General features: G+C 39.1%; 1 protein-coding gene across 1 annotated transcript in view; it reads left to right on the forward strand.

Annotated features, from left to right (window-relative positions):
- Window positions 1-862: 862 nt before the first annotated feature.
- The window catches only part of agbl4 (AGBL carboxypeptidase 4), a 261,521-nt gene continuing 234,901 nt past the window's right edge, over window positions 863-27,482 (forward strand). The window contains exons 1-3 of the mRNA XM_044043400.1: window positions 863-936; window positions 2,254-2,376; window positions 18,446-18,570. Of these exons, the coding sequence (XP_043899335.1) occupies window positions 891-936; window positions 2,254-2,376; window positions 18,446-18,570 (294 nt within the window). The 5' untranslated portion in view covers window positions 863-890. The remainder of the gene's footprint in view (window positions 937-2,253; window positions 2,377-18,445; window positions 18,571-27,482) is intronic.

Here is a 27,482-nt window from a genome sequence, read left to right on the forward strand (position 1 = left end):
TTATAACCTGAAAATTAGCAGCAGCCTGTATGCCTCTTGCTCCAGGAGTTGTGCGGCTGCTCATTTGATGTACTTAATCAGGTGAAGCCTTTGTAATGGGAAAGGAATAGAGCTAGGCTTGATTGGCCTTGATGACATCTACGCTCCAATTGCCTAGAAAACCTCCAGCTTTAATCGATCTACAGGATAATTCAGGGTCTCTGTCTGCTCTCTGCAATGATTGGCTTTTTTTCAAACTAAAACTGAGGTGTGAGCAAGAAACTTTTTTCTTTTACAGTCTAAAGGCAGATGAAATACTCATGTTAAGTGCCGAGAGAAGGTGGAAATAATTTTTATGTTGTTATCTTGAAAGGAAAGTATTAAATCGAAGCACTTAAGGATTATCATTGAGAAATGCTGTTTGTTTTCTTGAGATGATGAAAGGGCCTTTGGACATGAGATATCAGGAAAAGTACAGGTGTTACTGAACTCATTGATGGCTCATGTTGCTCATGTAAGTCAGGACAGTGTACTACTAACGCACACCCTGAAAAAGAGGAAGCTAAATGGAGGTCAATCACCATTATTTTGATTATTTACACCAGTGACCTGTCAAAATGGCTACTGTGCAAACGGCCTAATGCTAGTTTAGTATTTTACAGTTTAATTTATGTGCATACTAACATTATTTAGCACCATTTATTTGCTGTCTGCACTTTGCACATACCTATTCAATATTCGTGTTTGTCCTTCTGTTTGATTCTGAATTTAAACAGGAACTATATGGTCTCACAGCACTTTGTAGACTGTATATACGTCTGCTGATGTGCACTGATGGAGATGACTGCGACTCCCTCTCTTTTCCTCCTGCTCCGTTGCCGAGGCAACGCACAGAGAGCGTCTGTAACGGAATGGAGAGGAAGATGGAGGGAAGCACCACCAGAGACGTCGAGACCGGTGTGTAAAACTGACTCTTACCTGGTTTCCTATTCATTGCTGTACATGCAGTACGAGGCGCGGGACACACCGGGACCTGACGCATACTCTGTGCATGTTTCAGGCTCGCTGCGTGTCTGTATTGACGCTAACGTGAAGTGTGCTAACCTTCAAGCTAGCAGGTGCACGGAAGTAAACAAGACTCATGTCACCTGTTTGTTATGGTTATCGCTATATGCACCCTGGCCCTACATGTAATTGATTTTATACGGACGAGGTGCCGTTTGAGAAGAATGCATGTTAACAAAACCCTATCACCATAGCAACGAGGAGTGGTTTACACCAGGTGTAGTGGCTATTAGTGTATGTTAGCTAGCAGTGTTACCTTTAGCTCCTCCTGTGAGCTGCTGAGTAGCAGAGATGTGAGTGAGTCACGTCGAGTTTTATCTTTCTCATACAATGTAAAGACTGTCACATGGTCCCATACGACTGATTTTTTTATTAAAAGAAATAATAATAATAAAAAAATATATAATTAACACCAATAAAATGAAAATAAATAAACCCACAGAGCCTAACATGTAAAGGAAACTGAAATTATGCCTCCATTAAACTATGAAAATGTTTAGCACACTTATCATAACCAGCTTTGGACCCTCCAAAACGTTAACTTGCATAAAATAGCTAGTAACTGACTTCCTGTCTTACCTTTGTTTGTGGGATTTGAACGCAAAGGTCACAGAAACAGACACCCATTTTTTTCTGTGTTTCAAAAACAAATTGCAACATTAACCCCTCATGTTACCAATGTTAGTCAAGCAAAGTCTCAAGTCCGGAATTTGCGATTTAAGTCAGACTTGAGTCCCCCACCTCACGGCACCTGATGCCATGCAGGTCTTCACTAACATCTGCAATTAATAAACAAATGTAAACATGTTTTAAGCGTCACTACAACAAAATAGATAAAGACTTGAGCCTAAAATCACCTTACAGGTGTTAAAATACTTTGAAACATGAGGACTGTGTAGTTGAAGGATTACACAGAAGTGATTGTTCAAAATGTTGTTTCATTGTTCCTTCCATTTCCGAATTGTTTACAACGAGCATGGCTTCTATGACTATTACACGAAAAAAACTTTTTAAACATGCTCGTTGAAATCCCCCTTGCACCCTGATAACCAACAATAAAGTAGAGAAACCACTCGGAGCACAAACCTCTGCCAAACCCACAACTTTTCCCTCCATTTCAATCCACTCCCCTATCTCACAAGACTATTTGCTACATCACCTATAACTAAGTGATTTGTTCCTAATTTGTATCTTGCACTTGTTCTTCAGGCAATGAAACTGGAGGAGAGGATGCCTTGGTGGGCAATGTGAACAAGCTGATGGTGAGCCCACCAGGATACTCTGGAGTGCTGCGAAAAGGACATCTGGTTTTTGATGCTTGCTTTGAGAGTGGTGAGTAGTGAAACTGAAAAACATTACACCTTTAAAAAGCAAGCAAATAACTAATACATCAAGAGATGTTTTGTTGAGTTGAGTGGTATATGCCATTTGTGTCTTGTGTCAACCCTGAAGAGGTCAGTTGGTCAGATCCTCAATGACAGAAGTTGGCAAGTAAATCAGGGAACTACAGGCTCTCGGGGTTTAAATATATGTGAAGAGATGAAGTTCAGAAGGCACTGATATTTCATATATTCACTGACAAGCCCATTTTAGCCTCTGGAGAGTTACATGAGCTTCATCTTTACCCTATTTTAGTATTTTGTTGTAGATACACCTGACTTTCAAAGTAAGAAGTTTGCTTGGTTGCTGCGTGTCCCACGTTTGATACAAATAAATCAACATGAAGAAATCCAAACTGATATACAGTGATAAATAAAGAAAATATGATAAATAAAAAAGCATAACTTGATCCACATTGTTGTACATCGTAGACAATTGTCCTGTGAAGGTGAATGCATAAATATAGTCCCAGTGCATAAATATCCGCTAGTGCCAATATCACTGTGGTGATGACCCTTTTCTTTTTTTTAAATAATTTTTTGTCTTGGATAATATGGCCAGAGGATCTGAGACATTGATTAATGGGTGCTAAGCTCATACACTGAGATCAACTAACATACCAGTATCTCTGGATCCGGATACATCTCCTGAATGATTTATGGAATTGATATTTATCTCTTTCCAGTAACTGCTTTACTAAAGTTAGAATGGGAGATGCATTGATGTTTGCCAATGTCAAATTAATGGTCTGTTGTTTCATTTTACCTGCCTTATGACCCTTAAGGTCATTTAATAAAAGTTGTTACGTTATGAACCCTTAATGTGTATGATTTTGTAAATATAGCTATCCTGGTCATTTTTGTTACAACATGGATGATGTCTCTGTTTTGGTCCCATTAAGGTGGGGTGATTGCACCTGTGGTCCATGTTAGCCAACTTTTATTAGCACAAGATGGATAATAATCATGACATTTTAGACCACATGAACAGTATAGGAACAGTTTTGAAAGGAAACAGACATTTTTGGTTAATTAGTTAATACATTCTTTATCAGTTAAATTCTAATAATTCATTGACTAACGGTTTAAACATTTTAGGAAACATTACACCCTGCTAGTCTCATTACCATATCTGTGCAGTGCTGCGTGAAGGCAAATTGGAAACCCATCATGACATCTCGCATGTCATCACATCATTTTGGCATTATGGAGAATATTTGGTATTACCTTGAATGATGTAATACAGTATTTACAATGTGCATGTTGCGCGGATATTTCTCAAAGCCTGTGTCTGTTTCACACTTCTTAAACCAGACTGAATATTCAAAGCACAGTATTTCAAGCAGACATTTCCATCTGAAATGTATGCATGCGCATCATGCTCCTGAGCTTTTCTGTCTGTCTCCTGTTGTTTCCTTTGTTTGATCGCTATCTCTGTTCCGTGAAGATTTTCGTAAAGGAAAGGTTTTGTTTTGCTGCATTAGTATAACACAAAGTAAAATCTAATTGGTTTATTAAAACAGACACTGGCTATGTTAGCTGTTTGTCAAATGTATAAAACCTAATTTACATTTAGATGACGCTTAATTTACTTTGTTGTCAGCCCTATGCTGATCAAGTTAGGGATGGCCCTGCAGATTTATATACAGTAGTTACATTAAAAGACCTTTTACTACAGTATGCTTAAAGATTACATACTTGTACATACTGAGTACAATTTTGCAAACTTTACTAATTGTCTTAGTTGAGTGTGTAAATATGAGTATGCAAATTTTGACTTATTAAGATTATGGGTTGTTTTTTTATCCTGTTAAGGACAATGAAAAATATCACAGCAGAGAACAGATTTTGTGAATCTGTAAACACTCAGTCTTGGTCTATTGTTACGTATTGTGTCAAAAGGCAAAGATTCATAAAAATGATGAGAGAAGCCTAATTGTTTTCTTTATTCTTTTTAAAGACAAATCCAAATGACATTCTTATCTTGTCTTGTCACATTTGTTTGTCACCCACCACAACTGTTGACATCCCAGTTTTGTTTTTTTTGTGAAAGCATCATCACAATGTTGCTGACTAAAGTGGAATCTGTCTCAACAAACGGATGACACTGACAGCGCGTACATATTGTTTTACTGCACCTTTGGACCGTGCACCAGATGTAATTAAGAACTCATTGATTAGTTGCTCTGCTGTCTGCTGACAATGACTTGCATGGTCAAAGACATTCCCCGGGGGTGACAAGTGTTTAATGGGGTCCATTGATAAGCACAACTCATAGAGTCATCTGGATTTACAATCAATTCACTCAATACGATCCAACTAATATGGCGGACTGGAGAAAATATATGCACCCACAGCTATTTCTGTGACCCAAATAGTCAAGACCTCTTGAGAGTTTGAGACGTGGGTATTTTTGTGAGTTATTAACCTTACTTGCCTTTGATGTTAAACGGAGGAGATAAAGCTTTGAATAAAGATGCCGAAAAATATTTAAATGGTATTTTCACAGTCACACTTTTTATGTTTGTCTACCTCTGAAGATATAAAAGGTGCTGTACATAAGAAATGGATTATATTATTTTGTATGATTTGATGATGTCACATTTTCATATCACCCTAAAACAGCCATCCCACTCACAGATATATGGATTATATTATGACATAAAATGATGATATGATGTGATGGCACAGCTATCATATTAACAGTATACATTTTCTCACTTTCACTTTTAATCTTTTGCTTTTTGCTAATTTATGAAGATTAATCAAATAGCTTCATAATAAATCAGATGGTGAGACAGTTTTTTACAGTATGTGTAACGTACATGAACGTTGGTTGTAAGTGCAGCTTCAGCTTTCCATGTTTTGTCAAATCTGGCATTCTACTTGAACAATGGTCATGCAAAGCGGGATTGTAGTAACTGTTTTAAAAACACTACATGTCACTGTTGTACTGTGCAAATACAGTACTATTATTTGTCAATTAAGACATCTAGAAAATGCAGTAAACCTGTATGCAGTTTTAAAATAAAACTTAATAAAACAGCTTAAAGTGTCGGGTGACCCTGACTCTCTTAAACATGGAGTGGAATCCTAATTGATGTTACTGGTTAAAACCTGTGTCTGTCCTGCTTTCTACAGGTCAAGGTCTACTATGGCAGGTTATGTAAGACATGCATACATAACATAGACACATTGTATAAGTCAAACTCACAGAGAGTTTACAATAATATATAAGACCAACTTATAGTCACACCATTTCAATCCAAATTTGGATCAATCCGATTTTGACAGACATAAACACAACAAAACCGGTGGTGCCCAGAGACTTTGGCACCGTTATGGCTGCAACAATTGATCAATTAAAATGACTAAATTAATTGTCAACTATTTTATAATCGATTATATTGGTTTGAGTCTTTTTATTTTTTAATAATTCAAACAAGCTCCCTGAGTTTTCCGCTCCTTAAATGTGAATATTTTCTTATTTCTTTGCTTCACATAATATCACATAACAATAATACATTCTTATATTATACATTATGGTTAAGGCATTTGAGAAAATCACCATTTCGAGATTTGGGAAACACTTTTCACCAACAACAAAACCAAACTCGTACTCAGTTTATCAAGAAAATAATTGACTGAAAATAATCATTATATGCAGAGTACGGTATGACAAACACAACTGATACATTCCACTCCTCCTATTCACCCTCCCATCAAAGGTACAACCACAAAGTCCTGGCAATCATCTGAAGCAGATCTGGCTCTTCTCTACTTTAGAGATGTAACTGTGCTTGGGATGGGTATTATCCGATTATTTGTAGTCAATAGTAATTGAAATATCAATGTTTGTTAGCAGAGCTGTGCTGCAGCAAAGGCTACACATCTGAAACGCTGCTGTTGTCACAACTGTCACTTAGACCTGTCTGAGCCGCCAGGTGAAATCCTTCTTCTGAATCTTCAGCAACAACATCACAGGTTTACAAGTGAATAAAAAAAGGTCTGGTCGTCATTTTGTAATCAAATGAAAATCAAACATTAATGCTCATCCATAATCTGTTTTAGGCTTAAGTAGGCAGTGAAAATTGAACTCTTGGCTGCTTCATGTTTCTTGTTGGAGATCTGACATTTTGATTGAGGTGGGGTTGTCTGTCAATATGAGCAGTGGAGAGGTGACCTTGTAAGAGAAGGATATAATAATGAGGCTTGAAAAGGCAAAACTAAAAAAAAAAATCAATTTGAGAGATATCAAAAGTAGCTGATTTGTCAAAGAAGCAAAGATATACAGTAAATCGTCTTCTCATCATTTGTTTTATTTCAAATCAAGACCAAAAAGCAGATTTGTCCAAATACAATACAGCTTAGATTGTTGGATAAAATAAATACTGATTGCATTTCATGGTCATAAACCTGGATGAACAACATATACAAATTGTATGGACAATGGAGGACATCCAGCAACTCTTTTTTTCCCGCTCTGTTTGTGACGTTTGTCTCAACAACATGACAAGTTTTACCATATTCCTAATGGTTACGCAACAAAATACGTATCGTACTGAACCGAACTGCACCAAACCGTTCCATTCAGTGGAAACTTGCCTTTCAACTGTGAGGAGTTCGCTTCTGATGAGGGTTTTACTGTTTTTCTTAAATTTTCTCTTTCCTTTTCTCAAACACAGAACAGTGTCTTTAATCTGTCAAGCCTTATCTCCTCCCAGAAATTGTTATGTTGCAGCTGCACAGATCCTCTAAAGAAAGTCCGATTAGAGTCATACTCAAAGCAGAATTTACAGAGCAGATATGGAACGACAGAGACTGAGATCAAGAGTGAGATGGTTGAGAAGAGAGAAAGAACTAAGGAAGTACAGAGAGAAATGTTATTAGTGAGCGGTGGGTGGCCGGCTTGTGGTCTGGTGATGGGGGAAAATGTGTCAGAAATATTTGTATATGCCAGAGTTCCTTGTGAATCAGGAGTTACGTTTTCCATTGAATAAAAAAGCAAATGTTTTTTTTACAATCAAACCAGATGCTCAGGAGGAGTGGCTTGCCGCAGTAAACTGCTCCATGCCTTCTCTCTCCTCCCTCTCTGTATGGAAATTGTTCTTATTATGATTTTTCTTTTAATGAGCATTATTCAGAACTTTTATGACTCCCATTCCCCCCACATATGTCGATGCATTGTGCAGTCATGTGGCCTTTTGATGGTTCAGGTTTTGACTTTTTATTGTATTTCTTATGTCGCTCACTGACCTTAGATTGCTCAAGCTCTTATGGGCTTTCCACAATAAGATCCATTCGTCTGAGTAGGAGGGGGCACTCCTGACATTTGATGTATTGAGAGGCACTCCCAGTCTCTCTGTCTCTCTTACATGTCCTTGGCAGTGGTGAAGCTTCACTGCTCAAATCACCAAATGGCCTCTCCAGTTTTCCCTTTTAGCAGTTTTCTCCTCTCTCTCTTTCTTTTAAGTCAGAAGCCGAGTATAGAGATAAATTTGAGTTGTCTGGGAGCTGTTGGCAAGACCATTGTTTTTGATATATGCTATTTATTGGCCACTCTTTATAATTATTGTGGTATTTGTTATCATAATCTTCTATTGGGGTTTATTTTAGCATGTATTGTCAAGTCTGTGTCTCTTTGCATGCCATCATGTCATGAGTGGGGTCTTTTTTTTTTGGCTTGACCCTAAAAGTATTAATGTTTGTGCTTATTGTGTAGCTGTTGAGTGTATATTCATTTGTATGTTTGGGCAGAGCAAACACTCCAAGATGAGAGAATCATCATAACTCATAACTAGAGATAACGGCTATCTGTTTTTTTCATAGCGTCGCTTCATGGGAGGTTGATGGTTGGTGTCGTCAGGAGGGTGATAAGTGATATCTGTGGGACAACATGAAATCCAGAGCAAATGAAAGAGCATGATAATCCCGTCTGACATTCAGCCTGTTGCATATGGTCATGTCTAATCACTGAATGAACACATTGGCTCAGTTGCGCTGGTTGGAGATGCCTCCTTGGCCAGGAACTAGTACAAACACCCTCAGTGTTTTGTAAGTTAATTGTTGATGGCCCTGATATGAGCTATGCATAGGAAACCCAGCCAGCACATCATCTTTGCAAAATGTCACCAAATGCTAGCAGCAACAAGCTGTTTCAGAAGATTTGAGTAGTGAAAGAACTTTATTATCACCTACGTACACACTGTGGCTGTGGGATTTCGATGGTTGAAGGGAAGTATGCCCGTTTCCTGAATATTTGTATATTATAAGTCGCTGATTTGTGACATAAAAATAAATAACAATTTTTTTCACTTGTATAGAAGGGTGTGGTGTGACACCAACAGGTTTATTCTTGATCTCTTGATCCATCTCTAAGCTCTTTTGTTGTCTAAATGTGCTTAAGAATGTCGCCGCTCACTGCCTCTGGGTTTGCCTCGAGTATTGTGGTACAAAAGTGTCATGAGTGAAAATTACTGCTACTAGATTTCTGTGCTGTTGAAGTGGTGCTTGCTCACGAGACGCCGGTGATTCATTCAGTAATTCATTTCCAAGCAATTTCTGATGCCTTAAACACAGTTTCAGAGCAGACGTCTCATTTTTCATTCCAGGCCAGACTGTACAGTTTGGAAAAATGGCAAAAATTTGTGATGCTTTACCACTTCCTGTGCTGATTTATTTAGGAAACCTCTCTCTGAGATTAGCTTCATTGATGTGCCAGGGTTTGTTTGATAACACAAATTCATGCACATAATATGCCTTAACAGTGAAGGGGGAAAAACTGAGAGTAGCAGAATTTTGATGGAATACCTTTTGCTCTGAAACCAGGCAGCTATCTTGTAGGTCTAAAGTATTGACATTTACTTGAAGGCAAAGGTTGCTCTGTTGGAATGTGTTCTTGTTTCTAGGGTGAAATAAAACATATTTATTCTTATGTTAATAGAAACTAAGATACTTGTTTACTCTTAATTTTCAATACTGTTAACTGTTTTATTTTGGTTGTAAATTTAGATTATTTAATTGAAAAGAAATAGTTATAGCAAGCATTCACATGTACATGTACAAAATGGCAAATGTGTCAGTAAAGGTTTGCCTATTTACACTTTACACTTTCACAGTTATCTTTGCAACATGAACTTGGCATCATCTGGAACCTCCTGCAGTCACAGAGAAGCTTCATCCCAAAAATCTCCCTGCACTCTTATTCTCTAATGAATTAAATCAACTTGAATACCAAATTATGTCCCTTAATCTCCAAAGTCCATATCTGGTGGTATAAAAAGGATTAGCTTGTCATAGAAATGACTTGTTTTGCTGAATATTCTCTAATAATAGTCGAGGCAATAATAGTATACCGTATAGGTAAGCAGCATGTCTTAATTTTTCCTTAAATGCGCATTAGTTGGGTGCAGTGCCTGGCAGTGTGGCTGCTTAAAACTCCTGTTCTTTTGCCAAGAAAGTGCTGAATGGCGTTCGGTACTGCCTTTTCCTGCTCTTTCTTTTTTCCCCCCGGAAAGCTGGCATTACATTGACAGTAGCAGCACTTAGTGTAATTCCCTAGATTGAAAAGCTGTTTCACAATGAGATATTTCCTGTGCATAGCTCATGACTGTCCAACAAACAAAACAAACAAACAAACGCAAAAAAAAACACCCTGAGTTTTTAAAATGTCCTCTCTCCTGACAGGCACAACCCATGGATTCATTTTTGCACCTTCACCTTTAAGTCCATTAAATATGGACCAATTCAATTAGTACACGGTTCAGTACTGCTCAACTAAATAAATACAGTAAAAGCACTACGAGTAAAGTAAATTATAAAGGACAGTCTGGGCATTAGAGATGGAAATCAAGGGTTTTCAGTCTGAGCCCGGGCAGTTCCGTATAAAAAATACAGCCAACTCCAGGTCAAGAGCCATTTACCGCCATACTGGATTTATTGGATTGTTTCTTATTTGAGAAACTTCAGTCCAATTTGTAGTGATTTGTTTGTTCTTAACTGCAGGACATGGAACTTGGGAAGAAAAACTGTCTTGGTTAAAAGGGTACGTTTTCTTCTTGTCAGTTTCTCCTGTTTTTTCAGTGACTAGCATTTTCTGTTCTTCCTTGAACTTTCCCGTGCTGATCTACTGGTTATTGGCCAGTGATTTCTTGCCTCTCTTGTTTCTCTTCTTTTCTTGCATTGGTTTCCTGTGTTCCTGAACTCATTATGGAGCAATCAGCCCCGGGCGTTGAAGTGTGTACCCAGAGGGAGCAATAACTGTAAATAAAGACTACTGCAGGCTCTCCGATAACATGTTACCAAGATGATAACAGCCCTTCTTAGCAGGCCTGTTGACCTTCTACTTGCCTTAGGCTTGCCAAGGACTCCTCAGCTCCCAACACTTTTATCTCCAAACTCTTTCCACCACTGGAGCAGCAGCAAAGATTACTACTGAGGAAAAGAAGGAGGGAGTTACTCCAAGAAAATATAGATGAGGGGAAGAGAAAAGAGATGAGAGAGTGTTTGGAGCCGAGGACACAAATCAAGATAGAACAACAAAGACCAGACCTGGGCTGTTGTCCCTGTTCCAGTGCAGCCACCTCCTCTGTCTGCCCTCAGTCTTTGTGGGACTTGACATAATTAACTTGTTAAAGGATTGCATGAAATTGGAACGGACTTGTGTTTACTCAGTTGCCACCAACACAGCATAAACCAAAAGTGAATGATAAAGAGAGCAAGAGGTGGAGTGGCAGATGGATAGACTGAAAGACTGTGATGGAGAGAGATTGAGAACCAGGGGACGGCAACATCTGACCAGCTAACCCACCGTTTTAAAGCTTGAGAAACAGATGAAAGAGAAGATTGCAATTCCTCATGGTTCATTCCCCAGTGCTAATGCAGAGCGTCTGACAGAAGCATGTCCAGAGCTGTGGGGCTAAAGCACTGTCTGGATGAGATTGATAATACAATTAAGCCTGTCCCAGTATGAATGCATCACTATGACCCATTACTACACCAACCGCTTCAGATGGAGAATACCAGCTCTAGGGCCTTTTGGAAGGAAAAAATACAATTATAAAAGGCTAGCTAGAAAATGTGTTCTCTTTAGAATGTTCAGGCAGGCCTGTACATCATCAGATATGTGCAGGCTGCCTGCGTATCTCACTGCTGTCCTCGGGCCCAGCTTTCTTCCTCTATATTGAAACGAGGAGCTCACTGAAGCATAGATGCACTAATAATAATAATATGATTTTTCCCTTATTGTCCCTTCTTATTGTCTGCTTTTGTTTAATATTACGATTAGTTTCACAAAAGTTTCCCCATAGTGTTTACATACTGTATACCTGGGGTCGCGTTGATGGAGAATTGTCCGTCTTCGGCTTTGCTGCTGGTTCAGAAGGAGCGGATGCTGCAGGATTTCCTCCCGATGAAGCAATTGCTTGCAGGATCGGGAAATCCAACATTCAGAGAGTCTTGCCGAGTTGTAATCACTTCCCTTCGAGTAACGTTTGCTGACTTCAAAACTCTGGCCAAAGTGGCGCTGGTGCAGTCTGAAGTGGCAGCAGAATGCAGTTTTGGCCTTCAGAATAACATTATAACAGCCATGAGAAGTCATCTGACCGAGACAGAGACACTGAACCTCATGACACTCGCCTCTGCAGCAGTCTCTCTCCCTTGATGTGTTTAATTACACTGAAGCGAGCACCAAGTTGAAGTCCCTGTGGAGCAGAAGGAAGGTTTGAGTTCATTCAGGCCTACAGAAGGTCAGCTGTGTTCAGTTTCATTTCTTGTAAATAGTTTTCTCACATTTTAAGCGTAATTGTCTAATTCTGTACCTTTGCATCTTTTTCTTAAATTGAATACTATTACATAAATTAAAATGACGGATAAAAGTGAATGAAAAATGAAACTGATTTATATTTTGGGCAGTTATGTATGTGTGTAGTCATTTCATGGGACATGGGTTCTTAGTAGAGTGTGAGGCAGACATTTTAATGATTCAACTTGTTAATCTCACTTTGTGGAGAGTTTAACTGCTCTTTGCATAGGATTGGTATAATCACAGGAGGGGGTGGACATACTGTACATGCATGGTGCTAGGGCTGAAACAATTCATCGATTCATCGATTATTAATCTATTATTAAATTAATCGTCAACTATATTGATAATCACAATCATAATCGGTTTTAGTGTTTTTAAAGAATTGAAACAAGTTTTCTGATTGTTCCGCTTCTTAAATATGAATCTTTTATGGTTTCTGAGATTGAGAAAATAATCGACAGATTCATCGAGTATGAAATTAATCATTAGTTGCAGCCCTACATGGTGCATTATCGTATAGCATTTATCAGATAGTGTTTTAGGTGAAGAACTTAATGTTGTCTTTGTTGCCACATGTTTGCATCTGTTATGTATTCGGCTCAGTTTCGTTGGGACAGTAGGATACTCTTTGTGTCACTGACGAGTCAGTAGTCCAAGCATCTCTACATCTTGCTCTTTTGTTTACCCACAATAGTTCTATTTGTTCTTATTCTGCTTATTGCTGCGAGTCTTTTTGGGAGTGCAGTGTCTGATAAGCACAACAATAGCGTGTCCTGGTTTTAGCTGCCTGTTGTCCCTGTTTGCTCTGTGGCTGCAGGTCTGATCAACCCTACATCTGACCTCATAATATTGTTGTGCACTTTCGGTTGTATGATGACAATAAAGATCCTTTTCCTTTCCTGTTTGAAGTATCGGTTTATGCATTACAATTTGTTTTTATTTGCACACACAGCAATTAGTGATAGTGAATTTGACCTCTGCATTTAACCTATCCCTTTTATACACCAGTAGTGAACACACAAATGGGGCAGAGGAGCAATGATGGTTGAGTACCTTGCTCAGAGTTACCCCAGCCATTTACATTTTTCAGGATTTGACCTGGCGACCTTTCGACCATGGCTCTGGGATACTTCTCAGCTTGTGGGCTTGTTGATGGGAAAATACAGAGTCAACAAATAGTGGAACCTTGTTTAAGGTATAATGGACTGTTAGGCCGTTGGGTATGAATGTATCTCTTTATGTGAAATATGAATTTCAAGCTTTATATTCTGTGTAACTCCCCATTAAACCACAATATGATGTTTTTGCACTTTATGGTTTTTGTACAGATTCTGCAAACAAAATGTAATCTGTTCAGAGGTGCTGATAATTGGATTATATTTTCTTCTAACGGAGACAAGCAGTTTTTTCCCTGCCTTTTCCTATCTTGAAGCTATGCTCAGGTAATGGTGGTGGCTGCTGATCGTGGCTTTATATTTACCATACAGAAATTAAAATAGCATTAATCTTGTCATCAAGAAGCCAACTAAGGGTTTTCCATTTTCTTTAAATAGTTCTACAAATTTCGACATATTTTTCTACTTCATCCATCTTTGAACGGTCTTAAAAGAATGACTGCAGTTTAGTACACCTGGTAGGTAGTTCGATTGTGGAAACTTGGAGGTGACCTCTTTAATCTTGCCTGCAGATGAAGTGATAAGGCATCAGGGGAGAAGGCAGGCTTTAAGAAGTCATGAGGCAGGAGATTGATGTTTCCTCAGTGACAAGTTGCCTTTAGACAAGAGAGAGAGGGGGAGACTATGGGAGAGAAACAGAAAAGTTAGCTGCAGGTCCAAACTGAGACCCCTTCACCGTGGCTGCAGCTGTTGGCTAGAATCAATTCTATCTTTATCAGTCCCCCTCTTCTGTGTCCAGGAATCCTCCTTACACCACAGAGCAGCTGGGGGGAAAGCTGATGTGTTTTCCAATAATGAAATGGAACACAGTGAAAAAAGAAAAGATGGTGCTAGCTTGTCTCCCTCAACAATACAGTGCTCTCTTCAGATGTTGTCTAGTGTTTTAACACAGACTTGGCCTTGCCTATGCCTGTCACAAGAAATTAAATATATTATCTGGTGCAGGTGCATGTGTGGACGTGGGCAGTTGGATTGAAAGTAATATTTCAACCTCTTCCATACAAGAGGCCCCTGTACAGGGGTTCACATTGACAGAGTGGAGGAACAGTTGTCCAACAATGAGCAACTTTTAACAAAGTTCTCTGTAACTTTAACAGTGAATATGTATAGTTGTGTATAGCTAACACCTTGATTATTCAGGTATTTTTGAAGTGCATAACAGAAAGTGAAAGATCTCTAGTCTGGGCTAATTCTCCCCTGCTCATTCAAAACCCCCCACCAAAGCTCAGCGCCCCCATCGTACCCGCTCACAGGGCCGATGGATTCGATGGCATAGTCTCCACCCCCTGGTACACACCCCTACCGGACTCGCCCACTGCCACCCTCGGAACCTCTAACCCCAGTGCGGTGCGGTGACTGACTGGGTACCCAACTCTCAATTAAATCAAAGAGATTGCATTGTGTAAACAAGTGCACACAGAGAGAGAGAGGGGAAAAAAAACATGCAACTCGTCGACTCCTCACTTGAACTGTCGACTCGACGCATCCACTTATCGGCTTTTCTGTTAATGCCGTATTACACATATTCATTTATCAAGTTTGTGTATGAAAATATGCAAGACTGTATGCTGTGCAGGACACATCACAACCATAGTCTGTTTCATTTCGGAACAACTGCCTATTAGCATTCTAATGGCTGTCTGAGAGAGTGAGCTGCACCTCAGGCCAGAGGCAGACAGGCCTGCCACTGCTGTTCCTTGATCCATCTGCATGGTAGAAACCATCCATCCAGTGGATAGCTACAGGCTGAAGACCAGCCTTTTGTGTGGGCTGAGCACTGTGACTGCTCCCTCTTGTACCTCCGTAATGGGATTACATTAGCCAGGTTCCTCTGCTGCTTTAGCTTTCTATTTCTCTCTCTCTCTCATGGACACATAAAATACCACAAACACGCACTTGTGTCCAGTGTGTGAGTAACTGTCCACTTGGCCACCTTGTGTTTGCACATATGTCTGTGTCATAGATACACAAAGGTCAGTGAATCAGTAACAACTGGACTTGTAGATGTTTACCCTTTCATTCAAGAGGCTTCATGAGTTCTGAATTGAAGAAGCCTCTTGCATGCTACTGATTCAATGACTTTTGGATGTTTGCACTTAGTTTACTTGCCGATGGCCATGTGAAGTGACGCTGTTCATCCGACACTTTTCTGATGCTATTTGATTTTCATTTTTCGTTCCCATTTTCTCTTTGTTTTGGTGGTTTAGTGAGGGTGGAGGAACGAGGCAAATTCACACAACAAGAGGCAGAGGGTTTTGTTCAGGGTTTTCCTCAAGGAGAGGCTGCCATGTGTAAAATCTTGTATAGAACCAGCAATTGTGTTTTGTTGGGCTGCACCAGCAGCACTAAGCTGTTTGTTAAAAACCAATTTGTTAATGTCTTAAGTGCCGCACTAGTTTTTCCTCAAGGACAAAGATTTATATTCAACATAACCTGCTAAGACACCACTGGAGAAGACAATGGAGACAGATGATACTCCAGAGGAATTTTGCAAGAGACGTCAAAGACAAAGAATACTGTATTTTTGTAGGCCATTAATTTAAGTTCTTGAGAAATACTTTTTTTTATGACCTAATTTCAACAATTTCTTTTTGCTTCACCTAGTTTTTCTGTCAGGGAGGATTTCAGAAATATCTCTTTGCCGTTTAGTTGATTACAAAATGATATGAGATTGATTAAAATGGTTGCGCTAGTAGTCACAATGACTGTGTTATGGGTTATTTTATTAATTATTTACGTATGGGTTTTGATATGAATAATCTATGGATTATCATTATGACACACAAATATGTTTGGGCACCATTCAAAGCCTCAGATTGGCCCCAAAAGGTGAAATGGTCAAACACAGGTTATTGGCGTGTAAATATTAAACCATTCAGTTTTACATGTAGTCATATTTTTGTAAAAATGACAACATAATAAAAAAACAAAATAATACGATACTTGTTTGTGTCTGATATTGATTTCACAAACATAAGTATCTCCAATACTGATATCAGTCCGAAATAGTCATTTTAGACCTTTTCACCTGTTAACAACACATTTGAGGGTGATGCATTTCAAGCTATTTCAAAGACATAATTCTCCAACTGTGAAACATGAAATATTTTTCTATATAAATTAACAGCCCACAACACGACTCAGCTAAATGTTGTTGTTTTTATTTACAATCCTACAGTCTGTGCATAGTGAAGCATGCGGTATCTAGGATTTTTGTTCTGTATTGAATTTTACATTTTTATCTGTCCGATCCAGTGATTTTGAACAGTATTTCTAACTGTGAAGTTTTATAATTATGTGCTGGTGATTTTTACAGTGTATTGATTTCTGATAATGGGTTAAAGCAATAATCATTTCCAATCTTTAAAAAAAGTAATGACTCTGTGCAAATAATAAAAGTACTCTCAGAAGGTGGTTGTGGATTTTGAATAGCATTATTTAGAATCCGATAGGAAAGATGACCTTTGGTGGTCATTACTAGCTTCTAATAGGTTGTATTTGGCAGTGTCAGCCCTGTGAATAGCTGTGATGCTGCTATGAGAGATGATTGATTTGATGGCACATCTGTCTGGAACACCTGCTGCTCTGCTGTGTATATCCTCTCTTTGTCAGTGCTTGCTAGCTGCAGCTGGGTCTGGTTCAACCCGCTGCCTGCTCTTGCATTTATCTGCTGTAAATGGCTCAGAATTTCATTGCGCACCAGCCAAAAAGCTAGTCCATGCATGCTTGCCTGCTTCTTTACTTGCCAGCCGCAGTGGTAAGCAAACAAGGACTGCATGATAATTCAGGATTATCATTTATATTCCTTGTCTTTGTAGTGTCATAACAAGAGAGCACACACTGAGTGAATGACAGAATGTGCCATCATATTTGGTATAAAGTATTATTTTGGAAATTAGATTGTTGTCATAGAGTTGTCTCAGCGTATGTGTTCTGTTGAATGCTAAGAAATGATACAAAGATTTAATCGACCACTGTCAATATGAAATTTAAAATTTAAAGTTCATAGTTCATATTTTAAACCACATGGCCTTTTGCTGCAGTCCCCTATAAACTAATGATTGCTCTTCTCTGGATAGCTTCACTGGAGCAGAGCAAAGTGTGTGTGTGTGTGTGTGGTTGTTTGAGTCTCCTGACTAGTGGATTAGGTCTGTCCAATGGCAGAAGGAGAGGGATCTACATTGACAGTGTGGTAGTTAGCCCATCTGTCTATATTCAGTTATTTCCTTGTGTGTGTGACTGACTTTGAGTCTTGTGGTCTCACCTGTTTGCTAACAGTTTTAACTCCTGAACAGCTGTTAGTCTGTTCAGTATATACAACTTCTCAGTTCATTCTTCAACATGACAGCATGGACAGGTCTCATGGTTTGGACAAAGCTGTCATCGCATCGTTCATCTACGCAGCTCCAACAAAAGGGTGAACACAGTCTGATCTCACTTTTCCCTCCAATGTCTTTGCTTTAATTCCGACAATCATTCATTGCTGCGTGCACCACACGAATCTCACTATGTGTCACTGTGTGTGTACCCACATATAAATCAGAAGCCTATATTTAGAATGCTTGTCATATAATCATCTACTATGCAGTCATCTTATAGACAGCTTTGAGAATTGGAAGCAGGGAAATAGTTCCCATTGGATTAATTATACTTCCACTGATCATCTGGATCTTTTTGCTGTGGCTAGTATACTATGTGTCAGTTATGGATGGATGGAACAGCCCTGTCCCTTGCTCTCTGTAGGCATTGTTTTGGTGTAAGATAATTTACTAATAGCTGAAAAATGTGCAGCTCGATTCACGTACAACAGGCAACAATGTCCACCTTTAGAAAAAAGATGGACAGTGATATAATGATTTGATACATCTTCCTTTGAAAGCAAATACTCAGTTTGTGGTATTGCTGTGTTTGGTCTTACCAGTGCATGCCCATTTGTAATGTTTTGAGTGAGAACCTTTAGGGATACAGATAATGATCTATTATGTTTGTTTGACAGGCAGTTCTCTGTGATACTAATGTTTGCTCTCTTGCTGTTTCTGCAGGGAACCTTGGGCGTGTTGACTACATCAGTGAGTTTGAGTTTGACCTCTTCATCAGGCCTGATACCTGCAACCCCCGCTTCAGAGTCTGGTTCAACTTCACGGTGGAGAACGTCCGCGAGACACAGGTCAGCATGCTTTCATCTTGTATTGTGCTACTATTAATTGTAAAAAAAGGGCTCTGCTTCCAGTTGTGCTCCGTCACAAGTTTTTAGTTTGAGAATCGGATAATTTCTGCTATTACAAATCAAATGAAATTATATTTTTATAGCGCTAAATCACAACATACATGATCTCAAAATGAGGTTCTATAGAGATACCAAATACACACACAGACACACAAGTTTGCACAGCTATTCTTCTTTGGACACTATTAAGCAGTATCCCTAACCTTAACTATAACCACTTAATGGCTAACCCTCACCTCAACCTAACCGAAATCAGAACAGCCCTAAACTTAACCAGTTCCCCAGAAATGATGTTCTTCCTCATTAGATTAGACTAGATTAGATTAGATTAGATTAGATTCAAATTTATTGTCATTATACATGTCACAAGTACAAGCTAAGGACCAAGTGTTGGTCAATGTTTATGCCTTAATTGTTTGTAATGTTGGGCTATATAAATGAAATGGACTAATCTTGAGTAATACAACTACACACACATTTGTAGGACCATCTTTGTGACGACACTCATTAGGGCTGTTGGAATGAATTTCGTGAGTCGAACATCATTTGAATATTAAAAAAATCAATAATAATCTATTGTTGTAGTTACTGTTAGAATGTGTATTCTTTTTACTTTTTTTAATACACATGTTAAAATATGGCGACTCAAGCCCAACCCTCTATCCTTAGCCTATCCGTGTGAAAAACAAAATGGTTTGGTCACGTACGACCCATGCAAAGACATGATAAGGCCTATAAACATCTCGCAGGAGCACAACTACCACATAATAAGTCAACAAGTATTAAACATGTAATTAAAAATGTAAATAACATTTGAATATTAAAAATAATAAGGAATGGACTTCGAAAGGGATTATAGAGGAAAATTGACAGCCCTAACACTCACAGATGTAATGCTTTCCCTTGTCCATAACCCGCACCTTAATCATTGCACCTCATTGTCTAACCCTAACCTTAAAACAGCCAAAATGTCCTTGCCTCCTGTGTCTTTTTCTGTTTTTGTAAAGGACTCTGCATCAGAATAAATGTCATTGTTTCTCTTAACAAAGATCAAATGATGTTTACAGACATTGTTGACACTGTGTGTTAGTTGATTAAATATATGAGCATGCTTTTAATTACCCTTGGAATCACAAAAAAACCTATCCATAGTTTGTGAGCAGTGCAGCATGCCTCATTTGCATGCCTCATTGGCCTCACCACGCCCCCGCTCCCCTCTTATGATTCCACACCGCCCTTTACCACATCTAAGTGCATTAGAAAGTTTGTCCATAAAGCTAAGTTTTTTTCCCTTCTGAACTGAGGCAGTTTTCTATTACCTGACTCACTTCTGGTCACAGTCTCTGAGCTTGATTCTGCCACTAGCAAACTCTGAGCTGTGTGATTGGTTGTCAAAAGTGGTCACGTGCCACAGAGATACACTCTATGTGTTTAGCTCGAGAGAGCTGGGAGGCTGGTTCTACCATGTAACTATATCTTTGCATTACAAGAAAAAAAAAAACAACCTGTAAATGATGGGTTTTAAGCGTGACTACTGCTGTGTAATTTGTGTGCATACAAGTTGTCAGGCTTAGATATGAAGCAAACAAAAAAATGAGAGATAAATTATAGAGGAACCAGTCTGAAGACAGCCAAACATAAAGACGGGGAGAGGAAGGTAGAAAGACGGAGAGCAAAGGAGCTTGATAAAGATGAGAGTGATAAAAAAACAAATATAGATCCATACAGAGGAAAGATGAAAAAGGATGAATCCACAGCATGCTGTTGCTGCTGCCTTCCTGTAGAGTGTCCAGCCCAGCCTATCTGAGTCTATCAGGCCTATCAGCCCATCTCCCTGCAGTGCTGTAGTCAGCACTAATCACATTTTATGGCTTTGAGATGAATGGGAGACCTCGGCTTGGAGCCGGATCGATCCCAGGGCCAGATAGACCAGCAGCAGCAGCCTGCAGCCTTGGCCAACAGGATATTTGCTGCTGAGGCGAAATGACAGCGAAAGTGTGGGAGAAACACAGAGAGAAAGGGACTGGGGAATGGAATTCAACGCTGTAAATGACAAAGGAGTGATAAATATCAGGTACAGGAACACACTGTGTACCATGGCTCATGCAAGAGCAAGCTTTCAGGTGTCCGGAGCTGCTGCAATACTATTTCCATTGCACATCCTCACTGTAGGACCCGTCACAAGCTTGTCTTTCTTATCTATCCAATTTCCGTCTTCAAAGAGATGTTGTGTGAATTTAATCTACTCAAGTAGTAGGTGTTGTTGTTAAGTGCTGTCTGTGCATTTTTCAAAAGTGAGTGTGTGTGTGTGTGTATAGAGGCCTAGACTTGTCAGCTTACATAATTCTTTAGTTTACATGACTTATTATTGCTGTGAAATGAAATAAAAAGTAAAACACAGAAATTAAACAGATAATAATAATAATAGCATGAGTAAATAAACCAGCCAAGTGTAGTTATGTGGGCAAAGGCTGTGCTATAGAGATATCACTGGGTTCCAGGGAAGAACTGGACTGTTGGAGTGTTTCATCCAGCTAAGCCTTGCTAACTCTCAGCCTGAGCCAGGGGAATAGGGAACAGTAAAAGCCTGTGATATTGGAAGTGAGATGGCCATTTTGAAGGAATGTAAGCTGGTGAAACAGATTTGGTCTGCCTCAATCAGCTTAGCAGCTTTGTGGAAATTGGCTTCACCATAGCACTGGTTATGATGGATGGCTGGATGGATGAATGTCTCTGTTTTGTTTGTCTTTTTCTTGTTTTTTTTTTCTGACCCACTCACTTACATAATATGCCCAATTCTGGTTGTGCACATGACAACCTTTCAGACCATACCAGATCTCTTTTCTGACTATTAGGCAGATCATTCGCAGTTGGAGTGAGTCGAGCAACGTCCTGCAACTGGTACCCTGCAGGTAACCCAGAGTGACAGCTATGGGCACAGGAAGGAATGCTGGCACAGGCAGACGGGGGTTTAAATCAAAAATGAGAAAGAAAACCCATAAACTATGAATAAAAAGCAGCATCATTTTTATCAAGCCTAATTAGCTTCGTTGATGTTTTTATTGTCTACTCTGACAATACAATTTGTTACTCCCCAATTTTTCATCACTGTAGGACTGAGTAGGCAGCTGACTGACAGCAATGAGGTAGTCATTCTAGATTTGTGGACAGATTAATTCTGCGAAATTGGTTGTACCTTTGTCACTTTACGTTACTTTGTAATGTCATAGTGCTTTGTATATCTGAATGGGACAGCAAATCACACACAGTGGTTGACAACTTAAGACAGGTGTCATGTAAGTCAAGAGTAATTACAGTTAGGATGAGCTTTAAAGTGCCAATGTAGACTTTGTACTTAATTACCATTACACAAAGAGGTTGGGTTCAGGCTGTTGGCATCCGCAATGCTTCATCACTGCAGTCCTCTGGATACCAAGCTATGGGAGTGACAATTAAGTGCAAGACTCCCTTCCTGAGCCTCTTTGGCAGTTTCTGTGAAAGTTTAATCTGAATACATTTTCACTATTATATTTAATATAATTCAGCTGTACAGAAAACAAGTAAAAAGGAGGAAAACAAAAAAGGGAAATGAGAGTAATACTACTCTCACAGCAGAAATTAAATTCAATTGCTGTTTTTTTACACTGGTCTGATGTCGTTACTCATATTTGACATGGTGTACATTTTTTCATTATATTAGCACTGATTTTACCAGTTGGAGTCATTGCTGTTACAGTATGTTGCCTACTTGTCTTGAAATGAGAGAAAATAATAATGTATTATACAAACTGTTAACTGTTTATCTATTGTTTACTTGGTTAGATTCATGACAAAGCTGGATTTTGTGTTACATTGTGTTTTTTAGAGCAGCGGGTCTGCAAAATGCCATTTACTTTCATTAATATTACAAAAAGTTGGAATCACGCAACCTCTATAAAAGTTCTTAAACGTATCCTAGTCCACACTGAGTGAATTGAAAATGGACATCCAAGTTCCAGCCACCAGTATTTCATTTCAGCTCCTGCCTATGTTATGACCAGAAACCAGTGGATGAGATGATATGATACCCCATTGGGTAAGTTGATATGCCATTCCATTCTGCTGTAGGGGTGTGCTTGATGTCAGGCTCCGTGAAGGGCACGGCTGTGAGCTATTATTGTTGGAGCCTTCAGGGAACCATTCACAGAAGACAGGCAGTAAAACCTTGCACTGAGTACCTTCAACTCTTCCAACTACTATAGGGGTGATTTGTAACCCTCGCTTGTCCAGAGAAAGCGCAGAGTCGGGTGGTTATTCTCCATAATCAGGAAAGAGGACAAATGGAAGCAGAACAGTCCATGTGTTAACTAGATTCCCCACAGATCCATCTTCACTTCACTCTTTCAGACGGTGCTCACCTATTTGAATTCATCATCGCTTATGTTATGCAATTTGTCATGGAGCGATGATTTGAATGGCACATTAAGTTAAATATTAAACAGGATGTTAAAACTATCATGAAACCATTTCAGATCATGTCTCGACGACACTAATCAAGTAGTCCTACTGAGGGATCAAAAAAGGTTTTTTTTGGGGGGGGGCAACAACCATCACTGTGTATATATGTTCTTTACTACATCATTTAGTGAGTCATATAGCACATGCTGTAGTGTATACTTGCATTTCAAATGTTGTCAAACATCCTTTTAAAGTGTATTTTTAGTAATTTGTGTTCTTATGAGTTTGAAATATATTCTCTCAATATTGATATACAGATCTTGTTTGCTGTCTTATCAGTTAACATCGAGTATTGGAGAAAGTGTGAAATACAGAGAAAATAATCAGACTAATGGATGTGTCTCATACTAAATATTTTGTTCATACAGAGTTAGGAATTGTTGCTATTGGAGGAAGTTAAGTAAAGTGATATATTTTCCTTCCATTCTACATGTAGCATGTTGGCAAAGGTTCTGGTAAGACAGGTGCTGATTACAGTGTTTAACGTCCATGCCAACCTGTATATTAGTTGTCCATAAGTGAGCTCAATGCTTCATCAGTTCTGGACAATCTACTGGTTTGCACTGCCTGTCTTTGCCATTTGTGGATCAAGATACACCTCAGAGTTGCAGAAGTGTCAAGGCATGCTCAATCCCCCCTTGTCTACCCCTCTCTCCTCCTTCCCTCTCTCCTTTAAACTCCATGTATATCTGTACCATGTGTTGTAAAGTCCTTCAGCAGAGACAGAAGGTGAAGAGGACAGACAGGTATTCTTTGCTGGCATGGTGTGGCCATGAGAATTGCGTAGCAAACAGCTAGTTGGTAGTGGGTTTAGCTTGTTGGATACACAGCTCTAGATTTGAGATTGGAGATCTAGATTTAAACTCCTACTCATCCTGTTTTCAGGTCTACCCATGCTGTAAATGTATGCGCACAGGATCAACAAAGATGCACATTCTAAAAGAATTTCTCTCACTCACAGAAGCTAACTAACATGGTTGTCAACAGGTCTACATGTCTTTTTGCTGCATGCTACCAGGCCATGTCATTGTACTTCCTTTTCAGCCTCTGCAGCATATGCAGCATATGCAATAAGATAGATATCATGTGGCAATGGTCTTCTTCTCGCTCTCTTTGGAAGGTTTTAAGCTTCCCCTCTCCACAGTCCCCGAAGAAGAATCACTACCTTCTTTGTGACTCTGCCAAAGGGATTATTTCAACACACCTCATAGGCCCAGAAAGTTTAGAAACCTTGTTTCAAACCCTTGGAAGAAGTTTTGGGAAGAGCTGTGTGGTTTTGAATGACATAATCAGACGGCTGTGTCAGGCAGCAGAGGGTATCATAATTGACCTTGTTCTGTTAAGGTACACTAAGGCACCCTTTCTTATTTTTAATGTTGACTCTCCCGGATCACTTCATAATAGCATGGACAAAAGAATATGGCAGCAGCACAGAATTCATTTTCAAATTATCTCCCCGATATCGAAGTAAGTTTTCACTGGGTTATCTCTGCTGACACTACATTCACTTTAAAAGGATGCACAAACCTTAATCACACCGTTTTATTATGCATTTGGTCTTTATTAAAATTCAGGGGCTTGTGCTCAGCTTTAAGCTCACAGTTTTGGGGACATTCAGGGTAAAAAAGGGAAAAATACATCATACATTGATAAAAGTATAATTTTCCCATTTCCCAATAATCTCTCACAATAATCACCTACAACACATTTTAACAAAACAGAGGTAAAAATATCAAAAAGTGAGTCAGGAAAATGAAGTTTGGGTCTCCTTTCTTTTTTGTTTGATAGGCCATGCATTGACTTGTGACACGTTTTGTCGATGCGTTAGTGCATCAGCCCATACAGTCATCAGTAGGCCATCTATTTGAAGCCTGGCAGTATAGATGCTGCTTAAGTGGACTGAATCAAGTGAAATCGGGCACAAACAGTCTTGTTCAATGTACCTAAAATGGATACGTAAAAGTATTTGTACTTTGGTAGAAGTGGAAGTCTTAAGTTTTTATACTTAAGTAAAAGTCTTAAAGTGTATGACATTGACTGTATTTAAGTAAGCTGTATAAATAAGGACCATCAACACTTCTGAGATTACTTTATTTGGTAGTAACAAAGATAGTTAGGGGTACTGTATTGGAGTAAAAGTAACAGATACGTGAATTTTGTACAACAAGGAAGTATTTGTACAACAAAGGCCTTTGCAGTCACTGAATTGAGAGAGCAGGGTTGCAGGCCACTGCATGAAATACAGGGAGAAAGAAAGGGTGGAAGAAATCTGAATATCACCAGGTGAGGACAATAGTAGCTACACCATCACAGCTGGTAAAAAGGAAATGAAACCAGATGAAAGTAAGTAAGTAAGCAGAGGGGGGAAAAAAAGCAGATGAAAATTGCTGAGGTTTGAGAAGGAGGCATGGTATGGTGCCTTAGTAAAGGCCTTGTGGAGCTGCTGTGCATCTGCATGAAATGATGAGCCTGGTGTCAGGACATGGATCATCCTTTTACACAGAGTAATGAATACAGATTGCACACCGGATAGAGAAGCTCTGCAATCTGCTGCACCACAAATGAAACAACTGCCGTTCTAATCAAATAGTCTTTTCATGCCAGCGGAGCCCTCAACTTGGGCTAAATTCAATTCAGATTCACAGATTTGTGGGTTGGGGGTTGGAGAGATGCAGGAGGCAAGGGGAGATATAAACGTTGTAATTAGAGTATTGTTTAATGTGTATCTGTGTAGACAAGTGCGATGTGTGTTCATGTCGGTGGGGAGGTTGAGCCCCAGGCATCACGTTGTCGTTAACCACTTGGTTATTTTAGATAGCAGTTGGAGGAATGGTTCCAATCACAGCAAATACACACACACACACACACACACAAACGCACACATTTAGCTAATTATGCCAACTAGTGGCTTGGGAGAACACACGCTCTGTATTCTGTATTTAGGGAACAGTGAGGAGCTTCGAAGGAGAGCCGCAGTGTCTCATTGATGCTGCTGTTGTTTTTTTGTTTTGTGTGGTTTAATAATTTAATCAAGCCAAACGTCCTCCTTCTCTCTATAACTGTCTGTTGGTGGAGGCTAATTACTCTGCAGATTGTTCTCCTGGTGCTAGAGATGAGAGTTTAGATCTGGGGGGGAGGGGTGCTGATGGCTGTAATTTAACAGTGTGCTGATGGGCTAAGCTGTCTGTCGACTGCTGTTTTATTGTTTTGGGAGGCTGCTGACGACTTACTATTCTAATATGCACCATCTGATGAGAATGCCTGCAATGTTGTAGTGCATCGTCTTAACTTTCCACTTTCTATCTATCTATCTATCTATCTATCTATCTATCTATCTATCTATCTATCTATCTATCTATCTATCTATCTATCTATCTATCTATCTATCTATCTATCTATCTATCAAATATGTCTATCTATCTATCTATCTATCCATCCATCATCCATCCATCCATCCACCCACCTACCAAAGTGAAAAATAAAATATAATATTATATTAAAGTGTGAACAAATTGCACAAATAAATTGTGTATTGACTATTCTGTTATTATTAGTAATTTGCCAAAGTAAAGAAATGTGTTATTTTCAAAAGAGTTGGTGGAGTTTTTACTGAAGCAAAACAATTATTTTGGGATTAGATACATTATATCAATTAAAGTTAGAACCAGTGTACTTCAGAAAAAAAAATGCTATGGAAATAAGAAATATCTGAAAATGCTTCTACTCTCGCTTAATTAAGTAATAATTATTTGTATTTGATATCTGATTCAGAAAGAAAATCTTTGCCCACTTGCTGGCAGGCGTTTGTGTGCTTGGAATTCTGGAATAGATGTAATATTCCAGTGTACTGTGTATGACTATCACAGCACATCAATGAAAAGATCAGAGCCTCAGCTTTGATTTAATGTTCACAGTGGATTGCTGTAACATCCCTCTCTGCTTCTAATGAAATCTTAATAAGATGTGATATACACTGGGGAACGTCGGGAAAGTCGGGAGAGTTAACCACATGTTAAACCATGTCTGTGATTGGGGTTCCACTCACTGAGCATCCTGCAGTGAATCAGAAATTTTACACGTTGGTTAACTCAGAATGCACGTTTAATCCGTGATAACAACAACTGACCGTTCTGTCACAACATTTTACTCTGCATCTTTGGCTCGACCAAATCGTGTAACTGATTAGATTTTAATGCCTCTGGCTCTAATTAGTATTCATGTTATCAAATCAACAAGCAGGCAGGATTATGAACTGTTAACTGTTACATTCACTACTGAGCGTAAATAGATCCTTTTGACATATAGATTGTGCATGTGTTTAAATGCTATGGTGGTGAGGTGTGAGCTGGGCTTGT

Source organism: Solea senegalensis, linkage group LG14, assembly GCF_019176455.1.
Source record: "Solea senegalensis isolate Sse05_10M linkage group LG14, IFAPA_SoseM_1, whole genome shotgun sequence".
NCBI classification, from domain to species: domain Eukaryota; kingdom Metazoa; phylum Chordata; class Actinopteri; order Pleuronectiformes; family Soleidae; genus Solea; species Solea senegalensis.